The 16,873-nt window shown below is 35.4% G+C and overlaps 1 protein-coding gene across 2 annotated transcripts in view; it reads left to right on the top strand.

Moving 5' to 3' along the window:
- Nucleotides 1-16,873, top strand: part of SOS1 (SOS Ras/Rac guanine nucleotide exchange factor 1) — a 144,507-nt gene that overhangs the window by 68,387 nt on the left and 59,247 nt on the right. For both annotated transcript variants that reach the window (XM_082745687.1, XM_082745686.1), the window contains exons 4-6: nucleotides 896-1,060; nucleotides 2,888-3,097; nucleotides 8,861-9,004. In XM_082745687.1, the coding sequence (XP_082601813.1) occupies nucleotides 896-1,060; nucleotides 2,888-3,097; nucleotides 8,861-9,004 (519 nt within the window). The remainder of the gene's footprint in view (nucleotides 1-895; nucleotides 1,061-2,887; nucleotides 3,098-8,860; nucleotides 9,005-16,873) is intronic.

Below are 16,873 nucleotides of genomic sequence, written 5' to 3'. Positions count from 1 at the left end.
TATAATTCTCTTTTCATGAGTCTTACTAGCATATATTGAATTATATTTTAAGAAAATTAACAAATTGAGGTATGTCCATGCTCTATGAATAATGATCATAAACTGAATTTTTTTTATCTAATTATGGATATCATTTCAACTTACTAATACATTCTTATTACTATAACCATTTACATAGTTTTTACATGTCTTTAAAGGTAAATGCCACTTGTCCTCAACTTAAATTTCTTATTTCAAATTTTTTTAATTGGATTATTTAGAAAATAGAATTTGTTTTCCTGTAGACCCCACAAAATCCCATACTTTCTTTGAAGTTTAGTAATACTATTTAACATGTTCTTAATAACCACTGTTGTTCAGTAGAACATAGCTTGGTTTTTTGTTTGTTTGTTTTTTTCCCCATAGAAACAGTTATAGATATCAGGAATGTGCCATCAGGGTTTGAGGATCCCAGGTTCCTTTGGAAAGAAGAATAGAGGTATAAGGCTTGTAGATATTTCCAGATACCAATAATACATTAATTTTTGTTCTGCATAAAGAAAAAACATCTTTTGTTATAGTTAATTCCAGGTATCCTGAATTAGGTAAAGTGAACATTTCTCCTCTCCCCCAAATTGGAGCTTCCCTTCCTAGGTTAAGGATGATCTATTTAGTAATGTGTACTACTTAAGTATTTTACATGATCATGGGTAATTTTGCCTTGCCTGCCTAGCTTACATTTCCAAATAGCAGTACGTATGTTATTCATAGATGAACCACTTACAATTAAATGTTGTTGGTAGTCACAGGCCTCAGAAAAAGTTAAGCTAAATTGTATATTTTTTTTAAATTTTTAATCAGTGTGTCAAATTTGTCATATATGATTTTTAAACATGTTTTTCTTTTAATTTTTCAGGAGGTCCTAGGTTATAAAATTGACCACCAGGTCTCTGTTTACATAGTAGCAGTATTAGAATACATTTCTGCAGACATTTTAAAGCTGGTGGGGAATTATGTACGAAATATACGGCATTATGAAATTACAAAGCAGGATATTAAAGTGGCAATGTGTGCTGATAAGGTAAGATACTGATCCCCTATGTTTTATTCTTAAATTTTTATTCCTGATTTATTGAATACTAACATACTATTCAGACAATAAAATTATATATTATGTGTTAGGGTATATTTCCAGTAACCTAATAGCATGTACTCAAGATAACACTTCATGGAAATAGAATATTTTATATATATATATATGTATGTATGTATAGTACTAAACTGTTTAAACATGTCAGGCAGTTTTCTTTCATGTGTTCATGCAAGTAGGGGTAATACTAGTAATAATCTCTTATTAGTGAAATTCTTTAAATCATTTCGATTGGGACACTTAGAAGATTATGGATTTTTTAAAACAAATTTTGAAAATGTAAAATACTAAACTCTTGAGTTTTATTTCAATACTTAACTATCTATAGATACTGCTTGTTTGGTTTTATTATAATGTTAAGAGCAAACAGTTATTGAAAGTTGAGCATGTATGAAATTTATCTCATTTGGTCTTTAGGGTACCCCTCTAAGGTAGATGCTCTTATAAAAGGGAAACTAAAGTTCAGAGAGATAAAAAAAATTGGTCCAGGATTTCTTAGAAGTTTCAAAGCCTAGACTTAGACTCTAGATCTGAGTCTAAAGCTTTTAGTTATTTACTAGATTGCCTTGATATTTTCATTTCCTAAAAATGATTTTGTAGAAAAGAAAATATTTTTTGATGAGGCATTTCAATCCTTTTTTTCTCACTATGCTCCTACTGGTTTGGACTATTCTCTCTGATTACTAAGTCCACTTAATTATGTTCTAGTATTTATTTGTTCTTTCAGAATGTGAACATTCAGACTGTGAACACATACCAATCACCTAATCTGAGAAAGGATTTCAAATGTATTGATATTTTTAAATGAATTCTTTGATTTTTAAAAATAGTTATGTATGTAAAATATTTGATAATTTTAAACAAATTAGATAAGTTAAATATTTCTGAGCACATACTATGAGCTCACACAGGGAGAAGGTGCAAGAGAAGTATAAAACAAGGCTCCATGGACACCTGGGTGGCTAAGTCCATTAAGAATCTACCTTTTGCTCAGGTCATGATCCTGGGGTCCTGGGATTGAGCCATATGTCCACCTCCCTGCTTGGCGGGAAGCTTCCTTCTCGCTTTTCCTCTGCTCCTCCACCTGCTCATTTTCTCTCTCTCTCTCAAATAAATAAATAAAATCTTAAGGGGGAAAAAAGGCTCCAGAGTTGATGATGGAAAACTTCTATTTTCAGAAAGTCATCCAAGATAAAATATTATTTAATTGTGTTGTAGGGATGATGATGTAGAAATTTACAGAAGTGGAAAGATGAGGTTTAGCAAGAGTAATAATAGTAGACTTCTTTGAATAGTAGACTTCTTCTTTGGATAGTAGACTTCTTTAATAATAATAAGGACTAGTTTTGATCAGTCTCCAACAATTGTAATCAAGGAGGCCAGTTAGCACACTGTGAATTATTAAGAGACCTGGTGGTGAGGACCTGGAATGAGGTGGTAATGGCAAGGGTATGAGACAGAGGAAACTAAGTCAGAGAGAAATCTAACAGAATTTGGGAACAAATTTGACGTAATAGGTTAACAAGAGAGAGACAGAAAACTATTAACAGAGGACTTGGAGGAGGCAGTTTGTGATATTAGATGGAAAATTTTGTTTTAGAGAAGATATGGAGGAGGCAGTAGCAATAGTGCCAAGAAGAGATTATTGTGTATCTGCTTTTTATCACTTAAGAACTGTATTCAAAGAGCAACTTATGGTGCTTAATTTCAACTATAGGTTCATATTTTATTGTACTTGTTTTATCTCTCACTCTCTAGGTATTAATGGACATGTTTCACCAAGATGTAGAAGATATAAATATATTATCTTTAACTGATGAAGAGCCTTCCACCTCAGGAGAGCAAACTTACTATGATTTGGTAAAAGCATTTATGGCAGAAATTCGACAGTACATAAGGGAACTAAATTTAATTATAAAAGTTTTTAGAGAGCCCTTTGTCTCCAATTCAAAATTGTTTTCAGCTAATGTAAGTATTGTTGTATACACATATATCATTGCATGTGTTGTTAATTTTACATGACCACTCAAATTTGAATTTGTGTAGTTCATGACTGCTAATTTGTCAAACTTTTTTTAAGTTGTGGGATTTAATTCATAGTGTCTGATCTCAGAGTTGCTACGACAGGTTCAGTAAATTCAACATCAAAAATTAGAGGACACATTATAAACTAGACTGAATTATAAATGCAAATAAACTTAAAGAATCTTCTGTGTACTCCAAGGAATAAAGCCTCTTGTTAAGGTGGAAGATTTATTTTTGTTTAATTTGACTCATTTAAATCATTTAACTAATACTTCATCAATGCTGCCTATATATGTTGTTAGGCATCATATAGTCCTTAGCAGTGGGTATTCAGAGATAAATAAGACCATTCCTTCCCTCATTTGGGAGTCTAGTCAAGACTGAAATGTAAACTTGAATATTAAATGACAATATAGTATGGTAATTACCATAATAGAGTATGACAACAGTATTTTGGAGAGCAAAAAGAGAGAGCCAGTAATGTTGAGAATTAGAGAAGGGATCACTCATCTTACAGTAGTAATCAAACCAACCTTACTGAATCCTGGGGAAATGTACTGAGTGGTGAAAACAGCTGAAATTGTCTAAGGGGGTTACATCTAGTAATTCCTAGAAGTCTAGCCATGCCTGACTGTCAAAAATGTAGTGCTTACTGCATGCAGAAGCTGAGACGGGCTCAAGGCATGGCTATGGATGACCATTAGAAGTTACTGGAGTAGGGCACCTGGGTGGCTGAGTGGGTTAAGCCTCTGCCTTCGGCTCAGGTCATGATCTCAGGGTCCTGGGATCGAGTCCCACATCAGGCTCTCTGCTTGACAGGGAGCCTGCTTTCTCCTCTCTCTCTCTTTACCTGCCTCTCTGCCTACTTGTGATCTCTCTCTGTCAAATAAATAAATAAAATCTTTAAAAAAAAAAGTTACAGGAGTGGTTTATGATTTGTACAAATCTTAAGAGTAAAAAAAAAAACATTGTTCATTTTAAATGGATGTTATATTCTATGTGAATTTTACCTTAATAAAGTTGTTTTTAAAAATAAAGGACCACAGCAGCACCTGGCTGGCTCAATCAATGGATAGTGTGACTCTTGATCTCAGGGTTCAAGCCCTCATTGCGTAGAGAGATTACTTAAAAATAAATTTTTTTAAAATAAAGGAGTAGGGGATGCTAGGGTGGCTTGGTTAGTTAAGCGACTGCCTTTGGCTGAGGTCATGATCCCAGGATCCTGGGATCAAGTCCTGCATTGGGCTCCTTGGTCAGTGGGGAGCCTGCTTTTCTCTCTGCCTGCCGCTCCCCCTTCTTATGCTCTCTCTTTCTCTCTCTGACAAATAAATAAATAAAAGTTTTTTAAATTAATAAAATAGAAAGGAGTAAAGAATAGGTAAAGATCTCTTAAGACACAAAAATCAAGAACCATAATAAAAAATTAATGAATTGGACTTCAATAAAATGAAAAACTTTTGCTCTTCTAAAGACACTGCCATAAAAGTAAAAAGCCACAGAATGGTAGAAGCTATTTGTAATACATATACCTGACAAAGGACTTGAATCCAGAATATATAAGGAACTTTACAATTCAGTAATTGGAATAACAGCCTGATATTTTTAAGTGGGTTAAAAATTCACAGATTTTATGAAACTAGCTATACCAGTGGCCAAAATACACATTGAAAGATACTCAACATCAGTATCCTGTGGAAATGCAAATTAAGACCAAAATGAGACATTACTACAGATTCAATAGATAGAAAGGCTGTAATTAAAAAGACTGACAATACCAAATGCTGAAAAGAATGTGGAGCAACTGCTTGTGGAAATGTTGTCTAGTACAAATACTTAGGAAAAGAGTTTGGCTGTTTTGTGTAACCATAAATATAAACTAGCCATTCTACCAGCAATTCCACAGCTAGGTTTTTACCCAGAAGAAATGAAAACATATCCACACAAAACTTGTTTGCGAGTGTTCATGGCATCTTTATTTGTAATGGCCCAAACTTGAAACAACCCAAATATCCATCAACAGGTAAATGAATACATAAATTGTGGTATGTCCATACAAAGGAAGACTACTCAGAATTAAAAGGAATGAAGTAGTTATAAAAGCAACAGTAAGGGGACGCCTGGGTAGCTCTCTTGGTTAAGTGCCTGCCTTTGGCTCGGGTTGTGATCCCAGGATCCTGGGATCAAGTCCCGTGTTGGGCTCCTTGCTCAGGGGGGACCCTGCTTCTCCTCTGCCTGCCTCTCCCATTGTTTGTGCTCATGCTCTCTCTCTCTCTTTCTCTCTCTGACAAATAAAATCTCAAAGAAAAAAGCAACAGTAAGGATGCATCTCAAAAACATTAGCCAAGAAACTAGACATATAAGATTATATATGATTCCATTTTTTTAATATTCTAGAATTCTAATCTGTAGTGACAGAAAGCAGATCACTAGTTTCCTGGGAGCAATAATGGTGATTATTGGGGATGGGGCATAAGGAAACTTCTTAAGGTAATGAGACTTTTCGTATCTTGACTATGGTGATAGTTACAAGAGTGAATAACTACGTCAAATCTATTTAGAAGTACATCAAAATAGATTTATCTTATTGGATATGAATCATGCCTCAATGTTGATTTGATTTTTAAAAAGTCACTACTGAAAATCAAATAAAAAAATAGTAACTGAATAATTGTAATTAGTTCTTGTTTTTCAGTTACCTAGGCATTTTTCTAAAAGTTAAAATTGACAGTGTTTGGGGCACCTGGGTGGCTCAGTTGTTAAGTTCTGACTTCAGCTCAGGTCATGATCCCAGGGTCCTTGGGATCAAGCCCTGCATCAGGCTCCCTGGTCAGTGGGAAGCCTGCTTCTCCCTCTCCCCCTCCCTCTGCTTGTATTCCCTCTCTCAATGTCTCTCTCTCTCTGTGTCAAATAAATAAAATCTTAAAAATAAATTAAAATTGACAGTATTTGGTTTTGTGATGGGTTTGGTTAGACTGTTACTCCCATATGCTACATGTGGGAGGGTAAACCAGTGGACTCTAAAAAGCTATCCACTGACGTTTTACTTATTTATTTGTTTTTTATTGAGGCATTAATCACTTGTGTATATATATATATTTTTTTTTTAAATTAACATATAATGTATTATTAGCCCCAGGGGTACAAGTCTGTGAATTGCCAGGTTTACACACTTCACAGCACTCACCGTAGCATATACCATTTCCAATGTCCTGTATCTCAAACAACCTCACCCTATACCCCCCTCCCCCGGCAACCCTCAGTTTGTTTTGTGAGATTAAGAGTCTCATGGTTTGTCTCCCTCCCAATCCCATCTTGTTTCAGTTATTCTTTTCCTACCCCGCAAACCCCCCATCTTGCTTCTCGACTTCCTCATATCAGGGAGATCATATGATAGTTGTCTTTCTCTGATTGACTTATTTCGCTAAGCATAATGCCCTCTAGTACCAACCATGTCATTACAAATGGCAAGATTTCATTGCTTCTGATGGCTGCATAGTATTCCTGTGTGTGTGTGTGTGTGTGTGTGTGTGTGTGTGTGTATGTGTGTGTGTGTACCACATCTCTTTATCCATTCATCTGATGAGGGACAACTAGGTTCTTTCCATAGTTTGGCTATTGTAGACACTGCTGCTATAAACATTCGGGTACATGCGCCCCTTCGGATCACTACATTTCTGTCTTTAGGGTAAATACCCAGTAGTACAATTGCTGGGTCATAGGGTAGCTCTATTTTCAACTTCTTGAGAAACCTCCGTCCTATTTTCCAGAGTGGTTGCACCAGCTTGCATCCCCACCAATAGTGTAGGAGGGTTCGTTCCCCTTTCTCCGCATCCTCGTCAGCATCTGTCATTTCCTGACTTATTAATTTTAGTCATTCTCACCGGCGCGAAGTGGTATCTCATTGTGGTTTTGATTTGTATTTCCCTGATGCCGAGTGATGTGGAGCACTTTTTCATGTGTCTTTTGGCCATCTGGATGTCTTCTTTGCAGAAATGTCTGTTCATGTCCTCTGCCCATTTCTTGATTGGATTATTTTTTCTTTGGGTGTTGAGTTTGATGAGTTTTTTATAGATTTTGGATACTAGCCCTTTATCTGATATGTTGTTTGCAAATATCTTCTCCCATTCTGTCTTCACTGACATTTTAAATATGTAACCCCGTGGTAGAAGTCTATCCAGGAATCTAACCTGCAGAAAATCTTACAGAAGTCACTAGGTATTGTATTGAGCATTCTTGTATGTATACATATTTGTAATAAAAATGAGATGATAGACGAATAGAATGAAGAAATGAAATAAAAGGTCAGTACATATGGACTCATGAAATTTTTTGTCACTACTGGTAGAACAAGAGCTTGGCATGTCCTGAGAAGGCCCAGGTATGAAGAGAAGAACTGAGGCAGTTAGGAAGCACACATAAGCATTTCTACTACATATCAAAGTACAGTGGTTGCTTTGAAGGAAAGCACTATGTGACTGAATTGCTAACCGAATGAGCTATTTTCTTCATGAGACACTACCTGAAAGAATGACTGACAGACTGTGGTTATTTAGACTTGTATATTTGGCAGACATTTCTCAAAAATAAGTGAAGTGGGGGAATAAAATGAACAAACCTGTCATTTCGAGGAAAGTAACCGTATTTGCGGATAGTGTTAAAAATTGAATTTTCAAATGAAAATAAAATTTTGGAAAATTTTTGTCCACTCACACTACCGATGTGTGATACGGTGGTAATAATGGATTTGGTCTTCTAATATTCTGTAGTGAAATGTGTTAAATGTGTTAACATTTGGAAGATTTGTGGAATATAGTGGACCACTACTTTCCAGGTGACCAAATTCATAATGCTACAAAAACACACACCAGTAAATAATCCATTCAGAGTTTAATATAGACTGATGGATTTTAATGTAGAAGTACAGAATTGATATGGGTTCAGATTCCACATTGCAACTAACATTTAAGAAACTACCATTTGTTGACTTTTGGTATAATATCATAAAAGGCTGTCTACTTCATTTATATGAAATGTCCAGAATAGGCAAATCCATGGAGTTAGAAAGTAGATTAGTGGTTGCCAGCCCCAGGGCAGAAAAGAAGAAGGGTGAGTGCTGCTGATGGATGTAGACCTCTCTGGAGTGATAGTGATATTCTGGAATTTGATAGTAGTGAGAACTGAACGGCTCTGAATATGTGAAAACCATTGAATAGTGCACTTTAAAGGGTGAAAATTTTATGATATATGACTTTTATCTCATTAAGGAAACTCTACTAAAAAAAAAAACAATCTACAGTTATTTGAATAGACTATTAAAATATTCCTCCCTTTTCCACCCATCTGTGTAAAGCTGGATTTTCTTTATATGCTTTTATCAAAAACAGTGTATCACAACAGATTAAATGCAGCTATCTTTATTAAGCCAGATGGTAGAAATTTACAGAAATGTAAAACAGTGCCATTCTTCTCAATAATTTTTTTGCTTTTAAAAGTACTATATATTATTTTGAGAACCATTGCCTTAAAGAAATGTATTTGCAAATTGTATACCTTTGCAAAAAGAATTCTTGAATTGTCTTTTACTTGTATTTGTAAGTTAAAATTTCTCACTGTATTTGCCATGTTAAATTTCATGATTATAAAATGACTTACTGGCTCAAAATTTGTTTTTTATTCTGTAACTGAATTTGCTTTTCCTCCCAACAGGATGTAGAAAATATATTTAGTCGTATAGTAGATATACATGAACTTAGTGTAAAGTTACTGGGCCATATAGAAGATACTGTGGAAATGACTGATGAAGGTAGCCCCCATCCCTTAGTAGGAAGCTGCTTTGAAGACTTAGCAGAGGTAAGTAATTAATTACACACCAAAAAAAAAAAAAAAAAAAAAAAGTCTGCATGAAAGCTCTCATTTGTGTTAAAATTGGAATCTTAATTCTTGTTTCCAGCTAAAATCATAGATATTGACTGCTGACTACTCGGTCATATTATCCATTCCTCAGAGGCTCATTGTCAACATTTGTTTCTGCTATCTTACAAAACCCACAAAAAACTAGCCTCTCATTCATTATAAAAAAAGCAGATCCCACAGAGGGGAGGCATTTATAGCTGACAGTCCATCATGTCTTCTATAGCAAAGCTAAGAAAAGACCGTGAATGCCCTGTCATTGAAGCAGCCACAGAAGTTGGACCTGAGATTAGATACTTGTGTTCTAGCCTCAGTTCTGCAGCTTAGTTGTATGTGACTGTGGGCAATTTATCTCCAATCTCTAAATCCCCTTATTTGTATTTCTAAAGTAGGGAATAACAATAGTAGGACTCAGGATTTTTGTGAAATTTAAAGTAACCTACCTTAAATATTTAGCTAACCACCTTCACATTGTACATTATTATTTAGAATAGGAGGAGTGAAGTGAACAGGAAAATCAAGTCTAGGACCTGGATGAATAAAATGTTATGGGGGTGGAAAAATAGTAACTTTCTCCTTGGGTATTCAAATGCTAAAATACAGGATTTAGTCCTAATAAGTTAGTATTGGTCATCATTCTGAGATTTTTAGCTCTTACTTTGTTCTGACTCTAAAATCCACAAACATAAGGTTGAGTTTATAAAAAAAAAAATTTAAGATTTTTACACTAAATAGTATGGTAAGCTTAAGCTTCACGACACCCCTTCATTCTTGCTTCAAACACACAGAAGTCATAAAGTATATATTTTTTTAAAGGACTATACATAACTAGGCTCAAATATAAGTTCAGAAATAGAGTAAACATTCAAAGTAATGAGCTCTAGTAGTTGGGTGTTGCCTTTGAGGATAATGAAGACTAACTGTGCTCTATGAAAGTGAGCAAGAGGGGCCTCTGGGTGGCTCAGTTTAAGCCTCTGCCTTCAGCTCAGGTCATGATCTCAGAGTCCTGGGATCGAGCCCCGCATCGGGCTCTCTGCTTGGCATGGAGCCTGCTTCCTTCTCTCTCTGCCTGCCTCTCTGCCTACTTATGATCTCTATCAAATAAATAAATAAAATCTTACAAAAAAAAAAAAAAAGTGAGCAAGACTTCTTGCTCCAGGATCCTGATTATAAGAAGATGCTGGAGCAGTCCTACAACTTCCTCCCTGGAAGGTTTGGACTTGAGGTCAGGGACAAAGAAACACTACCTTGTAACAAAAATACTTTAAAACTTAACAAATTATCTTACAGTATTAAGCCGGTATGATTATAGAGCCTGAGACCCCAAAATCATTTACAGAGCAGGTTCAGGTCTACAAGAGTGACCATAAATGGATGGGAGAGAAAAAAAGAAAACCAGAAATTAAAAGCCTCCCCCTAAGAAGTCTATATAATACAGAATTCCAAAATACAAGACAAACTCTAATGTTTAGAGTGCTATCTAACAAAATCAACAATTAGAAAATGAATTCATTCCAGATGAAATTAATTTTGTACAATAGACATACAAAGAGTTTAAAAGAAGTTTAGGATGCTCAGAGTTAAATGAAGAACTGTGATCCATTTATAAAGAAGATGTGCTGAAGCAAAAATAGGTGGAAAGAAAATAAGAACAGGCAAGTAACAAAAAAAAATACAGGGATATTGGGAATTAAATATAAATAAAAACTCAGTATGTAGTAAACATTTGCTAAACTTATTTCAAAGAGAAAATTAATGAATTGGAAAAAGGAATTGAGCACAGAATGTGACACAGAGAAACCACAATTAGAATGTGAAAGAATAGCTAAGAGTAATACAGGCTACATTGAAGGGCTTTGATGTCATCTAATAGGAGTTTCAGTTAAAGAATGATGGAGAAGAAATACATGAAGAGGTAAAAATTGAGTATTTACCAGAAATGAAGACATGAGTTCCCAGATCAGAAATGAATTCCAAATACTGCACGGGATTAATAAAAATAAACTTACAGCCAAAAACATTCTAGTGAAACTATAGAACATCAAGGATAAAGAGAAAAATCTTAAAATTTGTGAGAGAGAAAAGAGAGAATACTTGAAAAGAACTACAAATAGAATGACAAAAGGCTTCTCTTTAACAATAGAGGCTAACAGTTGAGTGGTAGCTTCAAGTACTAAGGGAAAACGGAATTTTCTGCCCAACTGAACTTTTATTCAAGATGAGTTTAGGGTCCCTGGGTGGCTCAGTTGGTTAAGTGACTGCCTTCAGCTCAGGTCATGGTTCCGGAGTCCTGGGATCGAATCCCACATTGGCTTCCTGCTCAGCAGGTAGCCTGCTTCTTCCTGCTCCTGTCATCTCTTACTATGTCTGTCTTGCTCTCTCCAATAAATAAATGAAATCTTAAGAAAAAAAAAAAAGTGAGTTCAAAGTTTAAGATAATAAAACTTGTAGAAGCAAATGTAAGATCTTCATGACCTTAGAATAAGGAAAGCTAGCTTGCTTTCTTTTTTTTTTTTAGATTTTATTTATTTATCTGACAGAGAGATAAAGATCACAAGTAGGAAGAGTGGCAGGCAGAGGGAGAGGGAAAAGCAGGCTTTCTGCTGAGCAGGGAGCCCGATGTGGGACTCAATCCCATGACGCTAGGATCTGACCTGAGCTGAAGGCAGCCGCTTAACTGATTCAGCTACCCAGGCACCCCAAATAAGGAAAGATTTTTTAAGACACCAGAACCATGAAAGAAAATATTGATAAACTGGACTTCTTTAAAGGTAAGAACATCTGGATCAATAACCAAAATTAAGAGTGTGAAAAGGCGACCTGTAGATGGTGAGACAGTGAAAGACTCCTATCCAGAGTGTGTAAAATCAGTAACTTAAAAACAGTGAAGTTTTTTAAGAAAATAGAAGACCTAAGCAGGTACTTCTTGAAGAAAGTTCAGCATCATTATTCATCAAGGAAATGCAATGTAAAACTACTGAACAGTTGGAACTCTGCATTGCTGATGGATGGGATATAAAATGGTACAGCCCCTTCAGAAAACTGTTTGGCTTATCTACTAAAATTAAGCCTACAGTGTACCAAATGATCCAGCAGTTTCACTCTTACGCATATACCAAACAAAACTGGGTGCATGTGTTTACCAAAAAACATGTTTAAAAATGTTCACAGCGGGACGCCTGGGTGGCTCAGTTGGTTAAGCAGCTGTCTTTGGCTCAGGTCATGATCCCAGCGTCCTGGGATCGAGTCCCACATCAGGCTCCTTGCTCGGCGGGGAGCCTGCTTCTCCCTCTGACTCTGCCTGCCATTCTGTCTGCCTGTGCTCGCTCTCTCCCCCTCTCTCTCTCTGATAAATAAATAAAAATCTTAAAAAAAAATGTTCACAGCAGGTTTATTCATAGTGAATTGTCATATATTCACACAGTGAAATGCTATGACCATAAAAAAGAATGAACAACCGATTTTTTATAAAAAGGACAACATGGTGAACCATATAAAGACATTCAAAATACTATGTAATTCCACTTGTAGGAGGTTCAAAACCATGTAAACATGGCAAACCCAAGATTTATGTAGTATATTAGGCAAGTTCAGTATAGTTGCCACATAAAAGATTAGCTTAAAAATTGATAGCATTACTGTGCTCAAGTTATAAACCATTGTACATGATAGTAAAGGAAAAACTCCATTTACTATAGAAACAAAACTACAAGACACTCAGAAATAAGCCCAACAAATATTCTAGACCAGTTAAGAAAATCATAAAATAATTAGGTTCATAAAGAAGATCTGAATACGTGGAAATACATATTATGTTCATGTATGGAAAGACCCAGTAGTATAATGATACTAGTCTCCCAAATAATCTCTAAATCCAGTGCTTATAGCACACTAGTCCTAAAACTCGTGCGGAAGAATGAAGGGACAAAAATTAAAATTTTGAGGAAGAACAAGTTAAGAGTATTTGTCTTGTCATATTTTAAAATTTATTATGTAGTCACAGTAAGTAGCACGGTATTGGTGAAGGTATAAACAAACTGCAACAGAATAGAGTCCTGAAAAAAAACACACATACACACATGATATGTGACTGAGATTGTAATTATCAACCAGTAGAGAAAGAAAAAATGAATTTAAAAATTATGTTGGGTCAAAACTGGTTATCCATGTGGAAAGAAAAAATTCCATCCTTAGCTCACATCATACCCAAGTTCTCAACAGATTAAAACTCCAAAAATGAGAAGCAAACTTTAAAAATTCAGAAGAGAATATAGGAGAATATGTTTATGGCTTTGAGATAGGAAGGGTTTCTTAAAGAACATTGAGAGTGCAAACCATGAAAGATTAAAATTTTAAAACTTCTGTTTACAAGCATGGAGGTTCCTCAAAAAGTTGAAAATAGAGCTTCCCTATAACCCAGCAATTGCACTATTGGGTATTTACCCTAAAGATAAAAATGTAGTGATTTGAAGGGGCACGTGCACCCGAATGTTTATAGCAGCAATGTCTACAATAGCCAAACTGTGGAAAGAACCTAGATGTCCATCAACAGATGAATGGATAAAACAGATGTGGTATAGATATAGATATATGATGGAATACTATGCAGCCATAAAAAAATGAAATCTTACCATTTGCAATGACATGGATGGAACTAGAGGGTATTATGCTGAGCAAAATAAGTCAATCAGAGAAAGACAATTATATTATCTCCCTTATAGGAGGAATTTGAGAGGCAATGTGGGGAGTTTGGGTGTAGGGAAGGAAAAAATGAAACAAGATGGGATCAGGAGGGAGACAAACCATAAGAGACTCTTAATCTCACAAAACAAACTGAAGGTTGCCAGGGGGAGGGGAGAAGGGAGAGGGTGGTTGAGTTATGGACATTGGGGAGGGTATGTGCTATATGGTAATTTAAAAAAAAATCAAAACACCAAACTTCTGTTTATAAAAACACTATAAAGTTATGGGAAACATGAAAGAATGAATTTGAACTTTTTGCCTCACTCAATATACAAACATAAAATGGATCTAATGTAAGAGCTAAAATTATAAAACTCTTAGAAGAAAGCATGGCTTGGGGCACCTGGGTGGCTCAGTGGGTTGAGGCCTCTGCTTCGGCTCAGGTCATGGTCCCAGGGTCCTGGGATCGAGCCCCGCGTCAGGCTCTCTGCTTGGCAGGGAGCCTGCTTCCTCCTCTCTCTCTGCCTGCTTGTGATCTCTGTCAAATTAAATAAAATCTTAAAAGAAGACGAAGAAGAAGAAGAAGAAAGCATGGCTTAATCTTCACAACCTTGGCTTTGGCAAAGAATTCTTAGATATGACACGCAAAGCATGAGCTACAAAACAAAAAATACATAATCCAGATTTGGGTGCCTATAGGAAGGAGGGAGGTGTCGTTGTTAAAGGGCAACAAGAGAGGGGCACCTGGCTGGCTTAGTGGAGCGTGAGACTTGATCTCGGGTTTGGAGTTTGAGCCTCACGTTGGGTGTAGAGATCACTTTAAAAAAATAAAATTTAAAAAAAGTTTTTCTTAAAAAAAAAGGCAGTAAGAGAGATCCCTGTAGTGATAGAAATATTGTATACTTTACATCAGTGTCAATGGCCAGATTGTGATATTGCACTATATTTGTACTATTGCAAAATGTTACCATGATGGGAAACTGAGTAGTGTGCACACATGAAACTACATGTGAATCTAAATTATCTCAAAAAATACATATGTATACAATAAAATGTTACAGAGTTTAGAATAAATGAATGGAAGAAACCATATTAATACAAATGGATAAATCTTAGACACAACTTTGAATGTAAAGTGCAAATTGCAAAAGAATAAATACATTACAGTATTTATATAAAGTTTAAAAACATTGCCTTATTGGGGTGCCTGGGTGGCTCAGTAGGTTAAGCCGCTGCCTTCAGCTCAGGTCATGATCTCAGGGTCCTGGGATCGAGTTCCACATCGGGCTCACTGCTCAGCAGGGAGCCTGCTTCTCTCTCTCTCTCTCTCTCCCTGCCAGCCTCTCTACCTACCTGTGATCTCTCTCTGTCAAATAAATAAATAAAATCTTAAAAAAAAAAATTGCCTTATTTCTTGATACATGTGTCATTATATAAAAACATACATGGAAATGATAAAATTCAAATTCAGGACAGTGATTTCCTTTGGGGATCAGTAAGGGAGGAGATAAGCTTGTGAAAGGGGGCTCAGGTAGATCAATTACCACAATGGTGTCTTTTTTTTTTTTTTAAAGCTGAAACAAGTTTATAAGATAAAGTTGAACTATTTTGAGCCACATGGTGAATATAGTTAGGTTTTTCTCTGTATCTTTCTATGTGTTTGGAATATTCTACGTTTTTAATCATTAATACACAGTTACATATATTGATAATCAGAATTTTATGAATCTAAGTATTGATTTTTAACCTATAAACTAATCATAAAATCTGTTAACTTATACAAGGATTCTTAGAAGTGCTTGCAATTCTATGTATTTATCCTCAAGAATAAAACTGTGATGAGAGGTTGGATTCCTAGTTAGTAGTTAGTTTTTTTCTCTATTGAAACATGCTATTTTAGAATGATAATACTGGGGACCTTTTATTCAGTGCTTACTATGTACGTGCATAGTAAGCACTTTGCTTAAGATACCTCATTTAATTCCTAAAACAACCCCTTGAAAGTAGGTACTATCCATTTTTCAATGAAGAAACTAGCTTAGTTTATCAAAGCTCATTCAGCTAATAAGTAGTATAATCAGAATGGGAATTTGGGTCTCTGTGACTCTAAAGTTATGCTCTTAAGCCACTTTGCTGTATAGCCTTTACTTTTTGCATATAGTTGTCCTAAAAATTCTGTAGTAAATTAGAGTTCATTGAAAGAGGGGGAGGGCAAACATTTCTAGAGTTCAAGAGACCCGTGATAAAGCATCAGATCACATTTTTATTTCTCTCTCCCATCTATTCTGCTCATACCTGACTCCCTTCTGTTAATTATTTTTGGAATGTTACCATCCGTTCTTGTAAAATCTGGAGTGGACTGCAATTTCCAGTGTTACATTATTATAGAAATTTTTAGTTGGGAAAGTAGTTGAAGGAGTTGAAATTGGGAAATGAATCAGGAGTCAGTTCAAGGAATTTAGGATGACTTAGAACTTTATATGCCATATTATATTTTACAAAGTCTAGAACTCAGGTCTTCTGATTTCTGATCTTGTATTGTTATTATTCAGTCTTCCCTTAAAAAAAAGAAAATCTAAGAAACTACATTACGGGTAATGAACATAAACATCATTTGAACTGTCAGTCCCTCTACCTTCTGTACTCCTCCACTAGATGTCCTCTGCCTCTTTCTAGAATTCCCCATCCTAGAAATGAACTCTAGCTAGAATCTAGAGCGCAATTTTCACAAGTTTGTTTTGTTTGTTTTTTAACAAGGAATAGGGCAGAGGATGGCTCCTTCTAAAATCAAGACACTGATTCTCTTTTTCCTCAGGAATCATCAAAACCCATAGATTGTACTCTTTTAGACCTAACCATTCAAATTGTTTAGTTCATTTATGATTGATGATAGTAGAATTTTTGGCAATTTGGATAAACTCTTGTTTAATTGCTTGTGAAAACTATAACAATTTTAGATGGTACAGACTGCTACCTTTGGCTTGAAGAATGTGAAAGTAAAAGTCTACCAATAAGAAATAACCATGAGAAAATAAATGTTGGATGCCCCTATTCCAAAGGTTTTACTTTACCTCATTGTTGATATTTGTATTTGTTGTTCCAGCTAAATTTTGTTTTCCAGAACCA

The sequence above is a fragment of the Mustela nivalis genome (assembly GCF_964662115.1).
Source record: "Mustela nivalis genome assembly, chromosome: 8".
Classification (NCBI taxonomy): domain Eukaryota; kingdom Metazoa; phylum Chordata; class Mammalia; order Carnivora; family Mustelidae; genus Mustela; species Mustela nivalis.
Note: the sequence above shows the minus strand (reverse complement) of the source record. Positions and strands in the feature narration are given on the sequence as shown.